Source organism: Panthera tigris, chromosome E1 (assembly GCF_018350195.1).
Source record: "Panthera tigris isolate Pti1 chromosome E1, P.tigris_Pti1_mat1.1, whole genome shotgun sequence".
NCBI classification, from domain to species: domain Eukaryota; kingdom Metazoa; phylum Chordata; class Mammalia; order Carnivora; family Felidae; genus Panthera; species Panthera tigris.
The window spans coordinates 60,700,643-60,722,276 of record NC_056673.1 but is presented as its reverse complement, the minus strand read 5'-3'; the positions used below and the strand labels follow the sequence as shown (position 1 = coordinate 60,722,276).

The window sequence follows — 21,634 nt, the reverse complement described above, 5'->3', positions numbered from 1 at the left end:
GACACTGTGCCATATCCAAGAATTTCTCCAGAAATATTCTGATTTATTTAGGGGAACAATCAAAATGGCTTACTTCAAAAAGAGTAACTCCAGAGGCACCTGGGGGGCTCAGTTGATTAAGTGTCCAACTGCGACCTAGGTCATGATCTTTTATAGTTCATGAGTTTGAGCCCCGCATCAGGCTCTGTGCTGACAGCTGGGAGCCTGGATCCTGCTTCAGATTCTGTGTCTCCCTCTCTCTCTGCCCCTCTCCTGCTTGTGTTCTATCTCTCCCTCTCAAAAATAAATATTAGAAAAATGTTTATTAAATTTAGCATTTAGATTTATATCCAATAACCTGTTCATGTTGTAGTTGCAAATTTAAAATACAGTAATTTCAAATAAGTCCAACTTAAACATAGATATTTGATCCAAAAATTAGCTTTGCAGTTGTAAAAGCCTCAGTACTCTTCCATTTCTCCCTCCTACCCCCACATCAGGTTTTCTACTTCAAAAAGAAATCTCATCATCCCTCAGTTTAAAAAAAGCTCCCTGGTGTTTTCTCTCCACCAGAAAACAAACCAAGAAAGAATGAAGAACACACACATTCTCCAGACTCATCACTACTGCTGGGCTGAGAGGGCGGTGAGCCCCTCCTGACGCCGTCCGTGCTGAGCCTGGCTCAGGAGGGCCTGGCTGGAAGAAGCGCTCTAAGTTTGGCAGGGGCTTTACTCCCAACAAAACATGGCGTGGGGCACTTTGCTTTTCACTTTATGCCCCGTGACACACGGAAGAGCCCCCAGGCAGCAGTCCAGAGTCTGCCACCTTGCAGCCATCACGTGCACTGGGGCCCACGTGTAGACAACGGACAAAAGAAGGGTCCCGGGAGAATGAAGGTCAAGTGCTGGAATGGCAGACTTGGGGTGACCTTCCCTTTTGCAAAATAAAACTTAATGGTACTACGTGTCTAGTATTTTTAATAAAAAGAAAGCAGGGAACATTTATGGACATAGGCATTTGACACAGAAACATCACTAAGAATCTAATCCTTTAAAATTCAATTACAATATTGTTTACAATAGCATAAACAGTTAATCTCCTGAACAACAGGAGATGGTGGGTAAGTCGCAACATGTCAAATAGATGGAAGCTGCCGCAGCCAATTACAATGGATGTTTAAAGGGTTAACGGACACCTTAGAAAAAGTCATAAACATCTTACCCACTAACAGGATTTAAATCTACCATTTAAAAACAACTTCAAGGGGCGCCTGGGTGGCGCAGTCGGTTAAGCGTCCGACTTCAGCCAGGTCACGATCTCGCGGTCCGTGAGTTCGAGCCCCGCGTCGGGCTCTGGGCTGATGGCTCGGAGCCTGGAGCCTGTTTCCGATTCTGCGTCTCCCTCTCTCTCTGCCCCTCCCCCGTTCATGCTCTGTCTCTCTCTGCCCCAAAAATAAATAAAAAACGTTGAAAAAAAAATTTAAAAAAATAAAAAATAAAAAAAAATAAATAAATAAAAACAACTTCAAGGGGCGCCTGGGGGCTCAGTCGGTTGAGCGGCCGACTTCAGCTCAGGTCACGATCTCGCGGTCCGTGAGTTCGAGCCCCGCGTCGGGCTCTGGGCTGATGGCTCAGAGCCTGGAGCCTGCTTCCGATTCTGTGTCTCCCTCTCTCTCTCCCCCTCTCCCGTTCATGCTCTGTCTCTCTCTGTCTCAAAAATAAATAAACGTTAAAAAAAAATTTTTTTTTAATAAAAAATAAAAACAACTTCAAGGGGCACCTGGGTGGCTCAGTCACTTAAGCCTAGGACTTCGACTCTCGGCTCAGGCCATGATCTCATGCTTTGTGAGCCTGAGGCCCACCTGGCGCTCTCCCACTGTCCGCACAGAGCAGGGTTCAGATCCTCAGGTCGCCTTCTCTCCTTGCTCCTCCCCCACCTCTTGTGTGTGTTCTCTCTCTCTCTCTAAGATAAACATTAAAAAAAATTTTTTTTAAACAAAACCAAATTCAAACTTACAGAATAACGCACATATTTTGTGTTAACAATAGTTACTCTGGATGGTGGGATTATGAGTAACTTTTCTTATCCATTTTTACAGTTCCAAATATTCTATCACAGCATTTTACACTACTTCACACTTTATAATTACTTTTTTGTATTCAAGTTAGTTAACATACAGTGTATGCAGAACCCACTGATTCACCTCTTATATCAGACACCCAGGGCTCCTCCCAAAATGCCCTGCTTAATGCCTATCACCCATTTAACCCATCCCCCACTTCCAGCAACATTCAGTTTCTTCTCTGTAGTTTTTTGTTTTAATGTTTATTTTTGAGAGACAGAGACAGAGTGCGAGCGGGAGAGGGGCAGAGAGAGAAGGAGACACGGAACCCGAAGCAGGCTCCGGGCTCCGAGCTGTCAGCACAGAGCCCGACGCGGAGCTTGAATGACCTGAGCTGAAGTAGGACGCTTAACCGACTGAGCCACGTGGACGCGCATGTTCTCTGTACTTAAGAATCTTGTATGCTTTGCCTCCCTCCCTGTTTTTACCTTATTTTTCCTTCCCTCCCCCCATGTTCATCTGTTGAGTTTCTCAAATTCCACATATGAGTGAAATCATGACATCTGTCTTTCTCTGACTTATTTATGATATTTTAAAATAAACTTTATTTGAACATTTTAGAAAGACTACCAGCATCATACGAATTCAATTCAACAAGTATCAGAACTCCTTGGTACTAACCTTTCTTATTTTATCATTTTTTTAGTGTTTATTTTTGAGACAGAGAGAGACAGAACATGAACGGGGGAGGGTCAGAGAGAGGGAGACACAGAATCCGAAGCAGGCTCCGGGCTCTGAGCTGTCAGCACAGAGCCCAATGTGGGGCTCGAACTCATGGACTGTGAGATCATGACCTGAGCGGAAGTCAGATGCTTAACCGACTGAGCCACCCAGGCACCCCCTGGTACTAATCTTTCTAACCAGGTACCCAAACCCTAGCCCACAGTACCAATCAAGCAGCTGGTGATCGACTCTCAACCAAGTGCCAGACTAGTCTGATGCACTCCGGCAGAAAAACCCTCTGCAACCAGCTGCTAAGTTTTAAATTCTTTCCGCCAAACAGTGCTTTCTAACTTTAAGTGCCTGCCAGAAGCTGCTGGAGAGTTTTTTTTCAAAATGCACACATGCCCCATGGCCCCCTACCCTGGTTAACCAGTCTCTGAAGCAGGGGGAGGAGGAGGAGGTCCAAGTATGGGTGTATGAGTGTATGGGTATTTTTTAATTCTAGCCAGCGAGAAGCAGGGCCAACATGTCACCATGATGACAGTGATGAAGCCAGCAAGGGGGTGTGAGGCAGACACAATCCTGCACTTTCCATTCTTCCTGGAGGGAGGGAGCAAAGGGAGAATGGGGTGTGAAGGGATGGGAATCTGGAATCTGGGCAGGGGCACTTTTAAGGTGTGGGAGCATGTGCTACCTGCCCCTTACTGGGCTCACCACACACAATGCTGTGCTTTTGGCTGATGTCCAAACTGGAAAAGCCAAAGCAACGTGTGCTTTAATACGGGGGGGGGGGGGGGGGGGGGGGGGTTCTCCCTTCACCTCCAAGTGAACATGTCCAAACGAAATCCAACCTCTTCCCATAGGTTACAGTGGCTGTAAGGTGTGGGTTTTCTCCCAGCCAGGACTTCTTCAAGGGGCACGCCCTGCCCTGGTGCCGTCCACATTCACGTGGTCCTGATGAGGCGGCCGGTCGCAGCACCCTGTCTGCTGTGGCTCACAGCCCACACAGAACCGACTGGTGTGCTTCCGCCCCTTCATACACTGTGAAACAGGGGACATCCTGGCACAAGCCTAGATCCTCCTCCCCCCTCCCCCGCAGCCAAGAGTAAATTCAAGTCTGCAGAAGAAGACTTAGGATACCACCGAGAAACAGCACAGAGGGGAAGAGAGACATCACAGGCCCTGAGAAGCGCCTGAGACCACTTCTGTCCCTTGGTCTCTGTCCTGCTGCACCCAGCATGCATTCTAGCACTCCTCAGGTCAAAGAGGCCCAAGGACGAAAAAGGGGCAGTAAAAAATGAAGGGCAAAACCAGAAAAGAACAACATGGGAAGAGAAAGCTAAAGCCAAAATGCATAGATCCAAGCCAGGAGACCCCATGCTGTCCTCTCCAGTAGGGCTTAGCACTCGCTCTGTCTCCCGTGTGCGCAGACTTGTCAGCAGCATCAACAAGAACCACCAACTAGAGCCTAGAAGTCCGTCTTGCACCCACACTTCCCTCACCTCTGCGAGCTGCCCACCACAGCATTCCTGCCCCTCCCTCGCTGCAAGAACACCTACAGGTGGCAGGACAGCTTCCCATACCCCCTTGCAGCCAGATAGGGCCGTAAACCCCAGCACCCAGCAAGAAAATGCACAGAAGTACCTGGGACTTCTGGGACAGAAGTATTTGTCCTGCTGCCTGGAACGCAGAGCTGATGGCTAGGGCTCTGCTGGCCCTCAGAAACCATGAAGACAAGAGCTACAGTCAGTTTGCATTTTTAGAACGAGAGAGAAACACACTCACTACAGGTCCCTCATCTACAATTCTGAAAACCCCAAAGCCTGGTCTTGGTGTCATTTCTTTGGCTGCAAATCCTGATCTGAAGACAAGACGTGCATGTTTCTCTGCAGAAACAGGATGTGTCCGTCTGAGGGACAGCAATGCCCAACCTTTGGGGGGGGGGGGGGGTGCGCAAAGTTATAAGCACTGGGTCACCCTTCCACAATCCCCAAAGATCTCTGTCCTGTGGTCTGCACAAGATTCTGAACACCTGCCCCCTGTTTAGACCCCTGCTAGTTCCTGTGTCTGGCTCTGCCATCCATCTCCAGCCTGCCTCTCCTCAGGCACAGGCCTTGTATTTGGTCACAGGATCGCCCTTCTGCTCACCACAAGAGCTCCCTGGATGGCAAAGGACAGACTCCCGGACAGGCAAGGTGCCCCCAGCCTCAGGGCCCCGGCCCATCTGTCCACACACACAGCTTTCTCAACTGTGTCTTATGCCAGTCCCCCCCCCACCGACCCCCAGCCTCCTGGTCCTTGCCTCCCCCGACCACCACAGTGACTACACCAACATTTCTGCTTTTTGCCAAGGCAGGGGCCATGTCTCCTCGGCCCTCACATCACAGCCTTGCATGAAGGAGCTCAACCAGCAAACACTCCACTACAGAAGGCAGTTTCCTCATGAATTCTTGCTCAGTGGAAGGAGAGATCGGAGATCAGAAAGAAAACGATGTTTGTATTATAAAGTACTGACCTCTAAACAAGGAAGGTGCCGTGCAACCCTGCCGCTGCCTCAGTCCAAAGACCCTTGGGGCCATCCCAACCAGAGCAAGGACAGGTGCCCAGACATCCAAAACAAAAGGACACATCACTACAAGGCAGGAGAAGCATGACCTTGAACTGTCCAGAGCATGCATGCCAACGACAGAAAGGATGGTATGGCACAGAATTAGGAGAGGTAACCCCTCTTTTTTTCAAAAATAAAAAGGAGAAGTTTTCTTTGCCCATGTCCACAGATAAACCCAATAACTACACAACTTAGTTTTCATGAATTCCATTTTCTTTGCTAATCAGAAAGCCAGAAGGGCACCTGGGTGGCTCAGTCAGTTAAACGTCCGACTTCGGCTCAGGTCATGATCTCACAGTTCGTGAGTTCAAGCCCCGCGTCGGGCTCTGTGCTGACAGCTCGGAGCCTGGAGCCTGCTTCTGATTCTGTGTCTCCTCTCTCTCTGCCCCTCCCCTGCTCGCTCTCTATCTCTCTCAAAAGCAAATAAACATTGGGGCGCCTGGGTGGTTCAGTCGGTTGAGCGTCTGACTTCGGCTCAGGTCATGATCTCACGGTCCGTGGGTTCAAGCCCCGCGTCGGGCTCTGTGCTGACAGCTCAGAGCCTGGAGCCTGCTTCAGATTCTTTGTCTCCCTCTCTCTGTGACCCTCCCCCATTCATGCTCTGTCTCTCTCTGTCTCAAAAATAAATAAACATTAAAATCAAATAAACATTAAAGTTTTTTTTAAAAAGGACCCTTTCAACTCAGAATCCTTTGTTAAAAAAAAAAAAAAAGAAAGAAAAGCCAGAGAAATAAAGAATAAAATTCTTATTACACTGTCCTATGAGGGAAACTCAAAACACAGAAACCTTGACGTGTGGGGGTCACGCGGCATTCACACCACTAACTGATTCCACATTACTTCTTATTCCTCCTTTAGAAGAAGAGCAAACCTCAGATTTTTGAGAACTGGTGATTATTTTTAAAATAGTCACTCCTGAGAGCTGACAAGCAGTGACGTTATCTATTGATGGGCGGTTGCCACAGTACGCAGACACAACCTATTCTAGGAACAACACACACATAGCATTTCAGACAGGACTAAATATTCTCCCATGTCAAAAGAATAGTACAAAATAAGAAAAACATCCACCCATATCATCATATATGACATACTCAGGCTGTTCTCACAGTTGCAAAGCAATTACACTGGGTCTAGAAGCCATATGGAATACACTTTACTACTAGTATGCGTGCCTAAAAGCAGATTAACCGAAATCAGAGCAGTCAACTTTTTTAATGTTTACTTATTTTTGAGAAAGAGAGAGAGAGAGAGAGACAGACAGACAGACAGACAGCATGAGCAGGGGAGGGGCAGAGAGAGGGGAAGACAGAGGACCCAAAGCAGGCTTTGTGCGGACAACAGAAAGCCCAATGTGGGGCTCGAACTCACGAGCCGTGAGATCGTGACCTGAGCCGAAGTCGGCGCTCAACCGACTGAGCCACCCAGGCGCCCCTAACATTTTCTTATTAAACAGAAATACATGCTCATTATAGCAATTTTTTAAGACAAGAAAACAGAAACGGCAGCCCATAATGCCCCTTTGGAGACAGGCATTCTTGTCATCTTCGTGGTGTTTTAAATGTATACCACACGCGTGCACTCACATTTCTAACCAGAATTCCTCCACAAGCACTGTTAACTTTTCCTGCTAAATATGGGAACTTGTAAATGAACAAATACACTTTAATGGCTATATGGTATTTCTTTGAGCATAACTTACATAACCTAACTGTCAAAAAAAAGAGTAGATAAATCAATGTAATCTAAAAACCTATTTCACGGGGCGCCGGGGTGGCTCAGTTGGTTAAATGTCCAACTTTGGCTCTGGTCACGACCTCACGGTTTATGAGATCAAGCCCTGCATCAGGCTCCATGCTGACAGCATGGAGTCTGCTTGGGATTCTCTCTCTCCCTCTCTCTGCCCCCCCCCCCAATAAATAAACTTAAAAAATAAAAATAAAAACCTGTTTCAGTTTATCTTGCAGATTTTCTAGTTAATGGCTGTTTCTTGGCTTTGAGTAGAGCTTAGTGATTAAAAACGCTGGCAAAAAACCTGGATGTAGGTTTGAATCTAGCATTTCTAAACTATGCACCTTTGGATTAACACCCTCCAAGCCTCCACTCCCCCCTAAAATAGGGATAAGAATCAATTCCACAGAATTCACAGAGCAAACGAGAGCAGGTGCTGGCAAGCCAGTGTGCCTTCAGGCAGGTGCTGTCCTGTCCTCATCGCCACCCGCAGCTAAGAATTCCACCATCCCTGCTGATGGGCTACAAACATGGCAACGTTTCAAAACATTGTAATAACTTAAATGCAAGATTATTTCTTCCTTTATGTTAAAGCAAAACATCCTTCCTAAGACTGCAGGTTATTAAGAAACACTAACAAAAATCACTATTATGGTCTCAGTTTTTTTTTGAGGGACTGTAAAGAAAATGAAACCAACATATCAACCGTTTAAGACCACTGAAGAATTTCATACTTCTGATTCAAAGTACAGACCCTAACAAATTACTAATAGCCAAGACAGACTTACTAAGAGTGACAGTCTAGGTGCACCTGGGTGGTTTAGTCAGTTAAGCAGCCGACTCTTGATTTCGGCTCAGGTCATGACCTCATTCATGGCTGTGAGCCCCGTGGTGGGCTTTGCACTGAGCCTGGAGCCTGCTTGAGGTTCTCTCCCTCCCTCTCCTTCTGCTCTTCCCTGCTCGTACATGCTCGCACATGTTCTCTCTCTCAAAAAATAAAAATAATTATAAAAAAAAAAAAGGTCTGATTTTCATATGTTATTTTGCACTCAAGGTAATTTAGAAATTTTGTCATACTCTATTTCACTTTTCCAAAATGGGATAATGGGGTGCCTGGGTGTTTTGGTCAATTAAATATTTTTAATGTCTATTTATTTTTGAGAGAGAGAGAGAGACAGACAGACAGACAGAGCACAAGCAGGGGAGGGGCAGAGAGAGAGGGAGACACAGAATCTGAAGCAGGCTGCAGGGTCTGAGCTGTCAGCACAGAGCCCGACGCGGGGCTCGAACTCACGAACCGTTGAGATCATGACCTGAGCCGAAGTCAGACGCTTAACCAACTGAGCCACCCAGGTGTCCCTAAAAATTTTTTATTGTAAGTAGGCTCCACGCCCAACATGGGACTTGAACTCATGACCCTGAGACTAAGAGTCACATGCTCTACTGACTGCAGCCGGCCAGGCACCCCTGAATCTGCATTCAATTTTTTTTTAATGTTTATTTATCTTGAGAGAGAGAGAGAGAGAGAGAGAGAGAGAGAGAGAGAGAGAGAGAGAAAACGAGTGAGGGAGGGGCAGAGGGAGAGGGAGGGGGAGGATCCCAAGCAATGAAGCACTGTCCATGTGCAGCCTGATGCGGGGCTCGAACTCACAAACCACAAGATCATGACCTGAGCCGAACTCGGACACTTAACTGACTGAGCCACCCAAGCGCCCCTGGTTCAATCAGTTAAGAGTCCAACTCTTGATTTCAGCTCAGGTCAGGATCCCACAGTCGTAGGATAGAGCCCCACGGCAGGCTCTGAGCTGACAATCTCTCACTCACTCTCCCTGTGCCTCTCCCCTGCTTGTACTCTCTCTCTAAAATTAAAAAAAAAATTAAAAATTTAGAAGAATAAAAATGGGATAACTCAAATGTCACAATACTAAATCCAGGGAAAACAACTGCCACTATTTTATACTCAGTGCAAAATGAGAAATAAAATGAGCATTAAAAGAAATAAAATTTTCACTCAAAAGTACTGACCACTTCTGAGTGACATCAGCAAAACAGCTCAGTGAGAAGCTCCAAACTCTCATTCACCCCACCCCACCACCACCACCACACACACACACACACACACACACACAGGCACACTGGAAAACGAGCAGAAACTGTCAGAACCAATTTGTGACAACTCTGCAAGGCAGTTAGAAGTCTGGGAACCACCAAGTGCTGAATCAGGAAAGAGGCTCGGCGAACGGTGGGTGGGTTAGATTCTGCTGCTCCTGCCCATCCCGTCTGGCAGAGCAAGCAGCAGGCCTTGGGCTCCAAGCTCGCGTGTCTTAGAGCATAAAAGGTCTTAAAGTAATGTCTTAAAGCAAACATGGTCTTGAAGCGGTGGCAGCCTGGGCTGCGGTGTGGGGCTGTTTTCGTGGCTCTAGGGAACAGAGCAGACCTTGTTCACTGTGTAGATCTACTCTAACCTGTCACAAGCCACCTGAAGGGCTGACACAGGCACTCCTCTGGTGTTTCATTTAACTCAGAACTCAGGCTGAAAAAGCTTGAAAACACTGCAAGTTGAGTAAAACCCCTCAGAACCTGTGGCAAAAGATTACAGTCTAAACATACAGTACGCTGCCTAAGGCAAAAGCTGGGGGAGAGTTTCTCTGGGAAATTAGGACATTCAAAAGTAACAGGTCTTACTAGCAACTTCAGAGTACCACACACATGTCCAGGGCAAGATGCATGCTTATAAAGAGCTGAGAAGACCCTGGGTTTTCACCATGGCCTGATCCCCGGGCACAGTACAAGCCTGATCAAGAGCTGAAGGAGGGCCCAGGCACAGAGCCAATTTCCAAAGAATGGGAGATAGGAGAGCTGCTGGTGTTCAGGAAATCTCTGTCGAAACACCAGCTCAACACAAGAAATAAAACAAGACTTCAGGAACTACGTTGTCAAGGAATATGGTCTTTGGCAATAATAGTTCAGGTAAGTCACTAGGTACAGAGACCTCCTACAACCTTCAACAAATAACAACAAACATTAGGAAAGGAGGAGAATATTATTTTCCAAAGTTATTACATTATAATAGCCAAATGTCCAATTTTCAACAAAATCAGAAGGCACACAAAGAATCAGGAGAGCATGACTCAAAGCAACAAAATAAACAGAAACCATCTCTGAAGAAGGTGAGACATAGGCCCTCCTAGACAAACTTTAAAACAACCATGTTAGGGGCACCTGGCATGCGACTCTTGAGCTCGGGATTGTGAATTCCAGCCCCACTTTGGGTATAGAGATCACTTAAAAATAAAATCTTAAAAAAAAAAAAGCGTTTTAAGAAAACAACCACCATGTTATATGCTCAAATAACTAAATGAAAATACAAACTAAAGGAAATCAGGAAATTACATACGAACAAAACAGGAATAGCAACAAAAAGAAATTACAAGAAGGAATGAAACAGAAATCTTGAAGTTGAAATGTACTGTAACTGAAATGAAAATTTTACATAGGAGTCCAGCAGCATATTTGAGCAGACAGAACAAAGAATCCACAACCTTAAAGACAGGACAACTGAAATGATCAAGTCTGAGGAGCAGAAAGGAAAAAGAAGAGTGAAAAGAGCCTTAAAGTACTCATGGGACATCAATAAGTAGACCACATACACATTATGGGAGTCCCCCCCCCAAAAAAAAAAGAGGTAGAAAGAATAAAAAAACAATGGCCAAAAACATCTCAAATCCAATGAAAGACATAAACCTACAAATTCAAGAAACTCCACAAATTCCAGCTAAGATAAATTCAAAGGATCCACATCAAGACATTACAATTAACCATCGAAAGACAAAGAATCGTGAAAGTAGCGAGAGAAGTGACTCGTCACATACAAGGACTCAAAAAGGCTAATGACTGATTTCTCATCAGAAACCATGAAGGCCAGAAGACAGTGAGATAATTAAAATGCCAAAAAAATAAAACTAAAATATTAAAACTGTAGGCTGAGAATTTGATCTGGCAAAAATGTCCTTCAAAAATAGGAGAGAAATTAAGATATCCCTCAATAAACAAAAATTGAGGGAGTTCATTAACATTAGACGTACTCTAGAAGAAAGGCTAAAGGGAGTCCTCCAAGTAGAAACGGAAGATCACTAAACAGTCACTTAAAACCATATGAAGAAATAAAGGTCTCTAGTGAAGGTAAATACATGAGAAAAGAGAAAAGTTAGTATTAATGTAATTTTGGTTTGTAATTCCACTTTTTACTTCCTACAGGATTCAAAATACAAACGCACAAATAAACTGTAAATATGTTATTGGAGGGGGGCATCTGGATGGCTCAGTCAGGTGAGCACCTGACTTCAGCTCAGGTCGTGATCTTGTGGTTTATGTGTTTGAGCCCAACATCAGGCTCACTGCTGTCAATACAGAGCCTGCTTCGGATCCTCTGTCCCCCCTCGCCCACTTGCATGTGCTCTCTCTCTCTCTCTCTCTCTCAAAAACAAAATAAACATTAAAAAGAAATAAGTATGTTATCTGGCATACAATGTATAAAGATGTAATCTGTGACAACATAAAAGGAAAGAGAAAAGAGATATTATACGAGAAGAGTTTTTGAGGTTGATATCAATTCAAAATAGATGGCTTTAAACTAAGGATGTTAAATATAATCCCCATGGTAACCACAAAGAACGTATCTTAAAAATATACACAAAAGGAAATGAGAAGAGAATCACAAGAGAAGAGAATCACAAAAGGAAATGAGAAGAGAAAAGAAAGAAAGAAAGAAAGAAAGAAAGAAAGAAAGAAAGAAAGAAAGAAAGAAAGAAAGAAAGAATCAACTAAACAGAATCAGGCAGTGAGGAAGAAAATGAGGGATAACAAAGCTATGAGACATAAAGAAAAATAGCAAAATAGCAGAAGTCTTTCCTTACCAATAATTACTTCAAATGTAAATGGATTAAACTCTCCTATCAAAATACTTAAGACATTTGAATTTTTTCTTTAAAAAATATTAATATTTACTCAGCAATTTTCCTGTATCAGGCAAAGGCAATCCACACAACAACCCCATGAGGTCAATTCAATAATATCCACGTTTATAAAAGAGGATCCTGAGGTTGAGAGATTAAATAGCCTGATCACATGTGGAGGTGGCTGTCATCTCCCATGTCCAAGCTATGACACTGTTCTGGTAGCCTGGTGGACATACATTGATGAGCGCCTGCATTACTAAGACTTTGCTCTCCTCAATCTTTCCTTTCTTCCTGGAGAGGTTTGTGGAGAGAAACACACAGAGGGGAATAACAAGCAACCTCTGAGATGTGGTTCTTGGATGAAGACCCTGGAAAGTTAGCCTCCACAGAACAGAGAAGGGATCTAAGACTGACCTAGTACCTACTGGACACCAGGAGCTGAGAGATACTCAACCAGTCTTCTCAACAATAAAGTCTTTTTAATTTTGTTATTCATTTTGCATGTTTCATTGAGTCCCTTTTAATAAATGTCCCTATTTTCCACAATTTTATCTTTTACAGCAAAATGGCCTTACAGTCAATTAGTTTTGTGGTGAAAATGTTTGCAGCAAAAGCACTGGACCCTGGCAAAAATACAGTATTGTTAAAACATCACCTATACACCCAAAGCATTACTAACAGTAACTGTCCAACTTACTTGCTTAGGGTTTTTTGTAACCCATCTGTTCAAGTAAAAATCAGAAGATGTATTTCAAACTGCCAATTATTATGCCAAAATACCATGAGAAAATGGCATCTGACAGCAGTCTTTCGTAATACGGTTGTGACACTAATGTCACACTCCCTGACATAATCAGTTCATTTTTCAGAACCAAGACCAAAAAAAAAAAAAAAGTAACAACTGTGCCAAAACAATTCAGTGCCTCCCCCACCCCATTGACTGCAAATGTTTTCAGAATAATTTAACTATCTAACTAAACCCAAAAGATATGCCTGACAGTAAATATTCCAAGAGGGAAAATGTTGGGCTACTCTTTAAAGCGATAAGACCAATCTTACAAGCTAGGTAATTATGAAGGTGTTCTGTGAGTGTCCTTCCTCCAAACTGCAAAGGGAGTCATTCCACACCTGGTCTCTCCACCTCAGGCTTCATTTATTTTATGTATGTATGTATGCATGTATGTATGTATGTATGTATGTATTTAAGTTCAAGTTAGTTAAGGTACAGTGTAGTACTGGTTTCCGGAGTAGACCCCAGCGATTCATCACTTACATACGACACCCAGTGCTCATCCCAACAAGTGCCCTCATTAGTGCCCATCCCCCCTCCCCTCCAGCAACCCTCAGTTTGTTCTGTTTTTTCAAGTTTATTTATTTTGGGGGGGGGGGGGGGAAGGGCTGAGAGGGAGGGAGAGAGATCATCCCAAGCAGGCTCCGCGCTGTCAGCGCAGAGCCCGACATGCTACTCAAACCCAAGAACCTCAAGATCATGACCTGAGTTGAAATCAAGAGTGGGACACCCAAGTGACTGAGCCACCCAGGCACCCCTGTTCTCTGTATTTAACAGTCTCTTATGGTTTGCCTCCCTAGTTTTATTTTTCCTTCCCTTCCCCTATATTCATCTTCTTGTTTCTTAAATTCCACATGAGTGAAATCATATAATATTTGTCTTTCTCTGACTTATTTCACTTAGCATAATACATTCTAGGTTCCATCACTCTGTTGCAAATGGTGAGATTTCATTCTTTTTGATCACAGGCTTCATTTTAGAAAGGTGCCAGGGCACCTGGGTGGCTTAATCCATTAAGCGCCTGACTTTCATTTCAGCTCGGGTCATGATCTCGATGAGCTCAAATCTCTTGTGGGTTTGAGCCCCATGTCAGGCTCTCCCTCTCTCTTTCCCCTTCCCCACCCCCCTTCTCTCAAAAATAAACACTAAAAAGAAACTTAGAAAAGTGTCTGCCACTGAATTTGAAACAAATGCTTTGGTAGCTTAAAGATTCTAAACAGGTATTATTTGTAAAAAGTTACTAAGATTCACTCAAGGTAGCACCAACAACCAACTGTTGTTATCAACTGCCGTATGACTGTGCTGGGGGGGGGGGGGCTCCCTCCCCACTACCCACTACCGACATTTGGGGTTGGATCATTATCTGTTGTAGGGGGACTGTCTATCCTGAGCATTGTAAGATTTTTAGCAACGTCCCTGGCCAGAAGCACTGGCAGTTGCACCAACCTAACGTGTCTCCAGATATCACCAAATATCCCTGGGAGCAGGGAGGAGACCCTGGTAAGAACCACTGTCGTATTGATGCCTTTCAGTGGATAAGATACACGATTCTGTCCCAAATGACAAACTGCAGCAAAATGCCTACAACCCCTATGGAATTCTCAACAGAGCGTCCAACATACACTCTAAAAACTGGTGCCGCACAGAGGAAAGGCCGCTTTCTAGAAAAGTGCTTCCCAATCTCCCCCTGTGGGCGCTTCCCGGGATGACAGCAGTAGCACCTTATCGTGGCGCTCAAACTGCTTCAAATCACAGAAATGGCGGTGCGCGCCTTAAACAAGCAAGCCCCAGTGTATGGTTTCCTCAGCATGTTCACAAAATCCTCATCAAGAACTGGGCCCAGAAGTGTGGGAGCTGACTTGCTATATTATGTTATTTAAGATACTGTAAACCGCTCCAAAACCCAAACCTAAAAGAAAACATGAGCTATGCAGAAATGTTAAACAGATAAGAATACTATCCAAGATGTTAATTGCTTTCATTAAAAGCTCCCTTATTTTAGAAACCGTCTTTTCTACATTTTCAAAAAAAAAAAAAACCCTTTCTCCTCAGCAAAGCAAGAATTGTTGCCTTTTCACAATGGAAAAATCTGCTGTTACTATAACAGCCTCATCTTCTGGACTATTTCCCCTAATTATGCATGAAGTTATGCTGAGCTTCTGCAACTGTGGATCTAGATGGGAGCCACTGGTAATTGGGGGAATCACGTCTGACTGGAACCCCAGCACTAGATAGGGGACCAGCACTTGAGAACGTTCACATAACAGCAACACCCCAAATCAGCACTCAATGTGTACACGTATTCTGGATACACATCAAGTGAGGACAGCTCTGTGCCATTTCCAGGGGACGCACACACATGCAGGACCCAGTCCCCACACCATGGAAGGCCACTTGAGCGGATGAGTCACAGCACAAGATGATGAGGAGGGAACATTTTTGCTTCCATCAGCGTGACAGTGCAAGGGGGCTCTGTCTGGCCTGCTGGTCCTGAGAACAGGCTCCATGACCGACTACCAAGGGGTCCTAAGCACCAATGCCGGCCTGGAAAGCACTCAGGTGACACTAGAGACCTGTGGGGGAGCCCAGCTTCAGGTCTTCACTGCCTCCCAGAAAGAAACCATAGCCCAAGTCTCAAAGTATATGTAGTTCCTTACACTTCAATAAAAAAGCAGTTTTAGGGGCGCCTGGGTGGCTCAATCCATTAAGCATCCGACTCTTGATTTCGGCTCAGGTCACAATCTCATGGTCACGGAATCAAGCCCCATGTTGGGCAGCATGGAGCCTGCTTGGGATTCTCTCGCTCTCCCTCCACCCTTCCTTTGCTCATGCTCGCTCACTCTCGCACATTTCTCTCAAACGTTTTTTTTTTAAAAAGCAGTTTAAAAAAATTAAAAATTAAAAAGCAGGGTTTTCTTTTTAAAGATTATTTGTTTTGAGAGAGAGACAAGGGCAGAGAGAGAATCCCAAGCAGACTCCACACCATCAGCCCAGAGCCTGATGTAGGGCTCAATCTTACACACCATGAGATCGATCATAACCTGAGCCGAAATCAAGAGTCAGATGCTCAACCGAGCCACCCAGGCGCCCCAAAAAAACACTTTTAAAAAGAAAAACAGTGCATTGTAATTGCAAAGTTCTTCAACTAGACAGAGAAGCCATCCTTAATTTCCAAAAACAACAGTATAGCCAATGGCATTAATGAACAAGTATCCTTCAAATCAGGTCACAAACAGGACACAACTTTTATGTAGCTCCCTTCACCGACTTTGCACCCAAGGCAAAGACACTTTTCCTCCCCGCCCCCCACCCCCACCCCGGGGTCAGGAAAGGTGTGTGGTTGATGCTTACATTTTGGAACGGAACAGAACCAGAACGGAGGTTTCACGAGGAAAGGTATCCCCAATGCACCTCTCCTGGCCTAGCCTGCTGGACAACACCAACCACACCCCAAGGGCCTGTTTTTATGCTTAGGTGCCAGGAGGGAGGGTGCAACTTCTCCCCGTTGAAGGAACTTCAAACTTCACTCGCTGCTCTAAGAGGCCCTTGAGCGATTTACCATAGGCGTGTACATGTGTGTGGCGCACTGAAGACTGCTGGCCTCTGGGAACATTTCTACCCTCCTGTCACATTTTCTGGCACATGAGGTCCTCCTCATGGGCCCCTGTACACCAGGACACTGTGATGGACAAAAGACAGGAAGCCCCTGATGTAGTAGCAGGGGCACTGACACAGGGCTACCTGTGTCACACGTCAGACAGTTGTTATCCCATGTTACATACGAGAACTAAAATTCAAACAGGTTAGGTGGCAAGGCTGGAACGTAGCCCCCATGTGCCCAGTCCAGAGCCCACCCTCACCGTCTCCTGATGCAGTCAGTCAATATAATAAGACACATACGACCGCAGCAGGTTCCAGGTCCTGCCACACAGGATTGTGTCTCAAGATGTGTTACCAATGCAAATTATCTTAAATCCAAACCGTCTTAAACCACTAATTACACATCAAAATAAACTGAGTTTTTCCATCGGAAGCACTACCAAATGCTAGGTTAAGTAGAAGTTAACCCAGTTGTTGAGTTATTTTTAACTTAGTAAATTAACAACTACTTTAAAATAGCTGCCCTGTATTCCCAATATCTACAAATCAGTGACAAAGTGTATCTCAATTTGGCAAAAGAAAGCACATTATAGCTTTTAAAGAAAAGCACATAGCGGTCACTTAAAGCAATTAACTTGTACACTGAGCACTTTTCAAAGTGCAACACTCTGCCCTCTGCTACATATGTATACACCACCGCACGTCACCCGCTGCTGGGTCCAGGAGTCCAGCCATCTTGGACCCCTGCTCTCAGCTTTTTTACAGAAACCGGTCAGTCTCGGGTCACAAAATGAAGGAATCTCAGCCAACCCTGCAGCCCTGGACCAAGAAAACACGACGGACCTCACCAGTGGGCCTGCTCTGGTCTTCAAACACGACATCCTCGTTGGATCTTCTTCCGGGAACCCTATCCTCCTTCACACCTGGTCTGTGTCCGCTCACTGGGCCAACCAGGCCTCGCTGCATCTCTCAGGGGTTCTTTCACCCACTTGCCCTAGTGACCCACAGGGTCTCACTCCTCCTAAGCCTGCTCTTAACCTCCACTCTCCTTACAATAGCCCCCGGCGCACAAACTTCTTACACCCTCACCCCCCCTCACTCCCCAGCCCCACACCTCCAAGAGGTCCTGATGGCCAAGCCCATGGCTCCCCAATCGCTGTCCTTTTCCTGGGGCCAACCCCTCTCTTGGTGCTCCACTTAGTCCCTTCTTTTGGATACTGATATTCTCTGGGAACCTTGGTTCCGCCCCACTCCATTTCTGAGCACAACCAAGTCACTGTGAGTTCCTTTGGTTTTTTGCTTGGAGTATTCACCTGGAAAGCTCCAGAAGCCACTCTCTGCTCACCCCTCTCCAGTCCTAACCCTCAAGAATGCCATCTCTGATTTAGCGAGAAAATCCTGAAACGTGACATTACCAAACTTAAACTGCAAGTTAAAACACACCACATAAGAAAGAGGGGTAGAGCTGTATCACTAACGGATTGGCAGCTAATTTAGCACAGGAGCAGGATCACTTTCCCAAATAAACGCGATTATAGTGTCACATGTTAAACAGTTTAGGGCTATAGCAGATTCAACTTCTTCTATGTCCATACAGCTATTAGATATTCTAGGACTTTCCTGATCAAAAATATGTCAAATTCACTTGATGTTTCAAAGTACTTTAACAACTGTTAAAGACTTATTTTTATTTGTAAATTATGTGCAGTTTGCTACCCTAGCAACAATAAGAGCAACAACACAGCCAGACATTCCTGCCCAGCAAATCTTCCTAGATTTGCTGCCCACTCAGACCAGGTCCCTGGACAAATAAGGACCCTGTCCTCAAAGAGGGCATTCTTCATTCTGTCACTGACCACCTTGAAAATGCTCCCCCACCAGGCCCAAGGTTCCTTCCAGCCTAAATTCCACCTTCTTCAGCACCAGGCTGCTGGCCCAGGGACAGCCACAAGGCCACCTCCACCCGCTCACTTTCAGGGGCTTCCCCTCCCCCACACGTAGCCCAGGGCCCTTCCACGGATCCCACCCCAAAGAACTCCCCAGTATCAATAACACCTGCACCTCCAGAGAGTGAGATGCTCCCAGAGAGGAAAAAGTTTGCATTTCTGTACCCACAGCCCCACATACTTGGCTGACAATCAAGGATTTGTCGAAATCGCCTGTTTGCTGGAAAACCACACACCCTGGCATGTGTGTGCACTCCACACACACTCAAGGGTCCCCACTGGGCTCACCAACCATCACGGAAAAACCATGTGTGTTCCGACCTTACCCAAACTGTTTAAAATACTCACAAGAGCCAATACACTGGATCACGGTCCTCGTTTGTCTCTGTTCCTCCTAAAGTAACACACTATTTGACATTTTAATAAAATGATGAACCATACTTTAAGACTAAATTACTTATGCACTCTCCCAAATTCTCTGCATGTAAATTTTCAACACTAACTACAAAATGCAAATTCACTCTAAAATTGGAATTGGACTAAAATCACGGTCATTCAAATAAGACACCAACCATGGATTGTGATTTTTTTTTCATATATTTTTTTTAACTCGGTAGTGATTTTCAATTCAGTAGGCAAGTCTGAAATAAGCAATAAGAATATTTCAATCTCTGCATAATTTCTCTAAATTACACATTTTTTTAAACTTATACAACTTGATTTTTTAACTTAAAAAGAACTTGTAACATAAAACTAAGTTTAGGTTCAAGAAAAAGATTCTTAAAACAATTTATCTGCATTTAACTAGCACCAACTGTCTTTACACAGTCTGTTGCATTAACCTGTATCTGTTACCACTCTACACCAAAAATGCAGGAATGATCTCTACAAAAAGGGCGGTGCTACAAGGTCCCACAAGTTATTCACTTATTCCACGTTGTGAAAACGCCAAAATCCCTTCTGTGAAACAATTCCTGGGCCATAAGAAGGGCAGGGCTCCTGGAAGCTGGGATGCAGCTCAGGGGCTCGGCCTCCACTGCACAACCTCTCTTACTCACTCCTTCTTCTGGGCACACTGTACCCCTCCGAAAGTCTGATTTCTGCTCCCTTGCCAAAGGTCAACTTATTTCCATATTTATTTAACATGCCAATGCAAACAGGTTTGGCTGAAAATAAGAGAATTTTCCTTATAAACCTCAAAACCCTCGGAATAAAGACAGAAAATCCTTTGTTGTGACATCAAGTTACTTGTAAACAACAAACTGTCGGAGTAAAAGACAGCTGTCATGGGGCGCCTGCGTGGCTCAGTTGGTTAAGCCGCCGATGTCAGCTCAGGTCATGATCTTGTAGTTGACGAGTTCGAGCCCCGCGTCGGGCTCTGTGCTGACAGCTCAGAGCCTGGAACCTGCTTCCTGCTGCGATTCTGTCTCCCTCTCTCTCTGCACCGCCACTCCTCTGCAGTCTGCCCCCCCCCTCAAAAAATAAACATTAAAAAAATAAAAAAAGACAGCTGTCAGGCCCTACCACTGGTTTCAGGCAGTCTGCAGTGTGCACACGCGCGTGCACACACGCACAGCCATCTCTGAAACACGCCCATCGGCTAAGCAACAGCACAGCACACACGGACCAAAGTCAAGGAAATCGGCGTCTCTAGCAACTGGAAGCAGTTAAAAATTCTCAGTTTGTGGACAAAGGCTCTATTTGCAACGATCTAGAAAGGAGCCCCTGAGGAATAATTAGCATTTCCTAGAGAGCAAGCTTGTTTTCCAAGCAAAGTAAATGATAACTTCATAAAACCAGAGAACCGACCTACGTCGTTTTGTAGCCAGGCTGACAACTCCCCACCAAGCTCACCTAACACCCCACGTGACCTTGTAATAGTTTCTAAATAATCAACTAACTTAAAAACAAAGTCATATTAAAAGTATCCAGTTTTCCCCAAATTTTAAGGCGCAGAGCACAGATTTAAAATGTATCGTGCTTGAAAAGTTTCCAATTTACCGGGTTACTAATGGGGGGGAGGGGGGGCGGGGGCAAAGAGTCCTTGCAGCTCAAAACAGACTCCCGAAGTATGTCGCTACTGAAAACCTGCAGAACAAAAAGGAAGTATGAACGAGACGCCGCCGTAAGACGCAGATTTTAAGTTAAGAAAACACATGTTACACCAACTAGACTTGACCGTCGGTACCGAGAACTACCTGCACGTCGGCAACGAAAAACACACGCTAACTCCCCAGAACGCACCAGGGACTCCCGAAAGGGGGCACCGGCCCACGTGCACCGCCGCCCGAGCCTCCGCTCTGGGAAGGTGAGGCCGGGGTCTCGGGCAGGGTGGCGGTCCGCTACCGCTCCGGGGGTCCGCGCTCGGGGGCAGGAGGCCGTGCGGGTGGGGGCGGGGGTGGGGGCGGGGTCGTGCGTGGTGGGTCGCGGCCCGGGTCCCGGCCGTGGGAGCGGGTCTGGGTCGAGATCTGGGCCCTCCCGGTGGACAGGACCGACAAGGCCAGGGGCGCCGGATCGGGGGTCCCGCCCCCCCCCTCCCGCGCCCCCGGCCCACTCACACGCGCGGCAGCTGCAGCGGCGGCGCCCCGCGCCTCTGGAACACGCCGTCCACGAACACGCCGTTCTTGCCGAGGCAGCGCAGGTAGAAGTCGCCGCCGGTGTCGGGCCCGGGCTGCGCGGACGGCTCCGGGGCCGCCCCGCCATGGCCGCCGCCGCCCGGGGGCGTGAAGATCTCGAGGTGGCGCCGCGAGATGAAGCTCGAGTGGCCCATGCTCACGTCCACCGAGCCCTGCGACGAGTTGCGCCCGATGGTCACCGAGCGCTTCTTCATCAGGTACTCGAACTCGCGGCCCTCGAGGCGCGCCACGGCCCAGCCGCCCGGCGGGGACCCGCCGCCCGCGCCCCGCCGCCCCCGGCCCCGCCGCCCGCGGGAGGCCCGCCCGCGCCCGGGAGCGCCGCGGCCGCCGCCATGGGCCTGCGAGGGCCCGGGCCGCCTTCCGCCGCCGCCGCCGCCACGGAGCTGAGGGCCGCGCGAGGCCGCCGGCCGGCGAGCGACGAGCGGCGGCGAGGGGCGGGACACGCGCGGCGCGCTGCGAGCCGGCGGGCGCCGCTGACTGGCGGCCGCGCCGGCCTATGGGGGCGGCGCACAGCAGTGGGGCTACCGGCGGCCAGCCAATCGCGAGGCACGCCGGCCGAGCGCCCCGCACGTCCGGCCGCGGCGCCCGGCGCAGGCGCGGC

The 21,634-nt window shown here is 46.7% G+C and overlaps 1 protein-coding gene across 1 annotated transcript in view; it reads right to left on the bottom strand.

The window, feature by feature from the left end:
• Window positions 1–21,367, bottom strand: part of FOXK2 (forkhead box K2) — a 64,617-nt gene extending 43,250 nt beyond the window's left edge. Inside the window, 2 exon segments of the mRNA XM_042967091.1 lie at window positions 20,956–21,301; window positions 21,304–21,367. Of these exon segments, the coding sequence (XP_042823025.1) occupies window positions 20,956–21,301; window positions 21,304–21,367 (410 nt within the window).
• Between the last annotated feature and the right edge of the window lie 267 nt (window positions 21,368–21,634).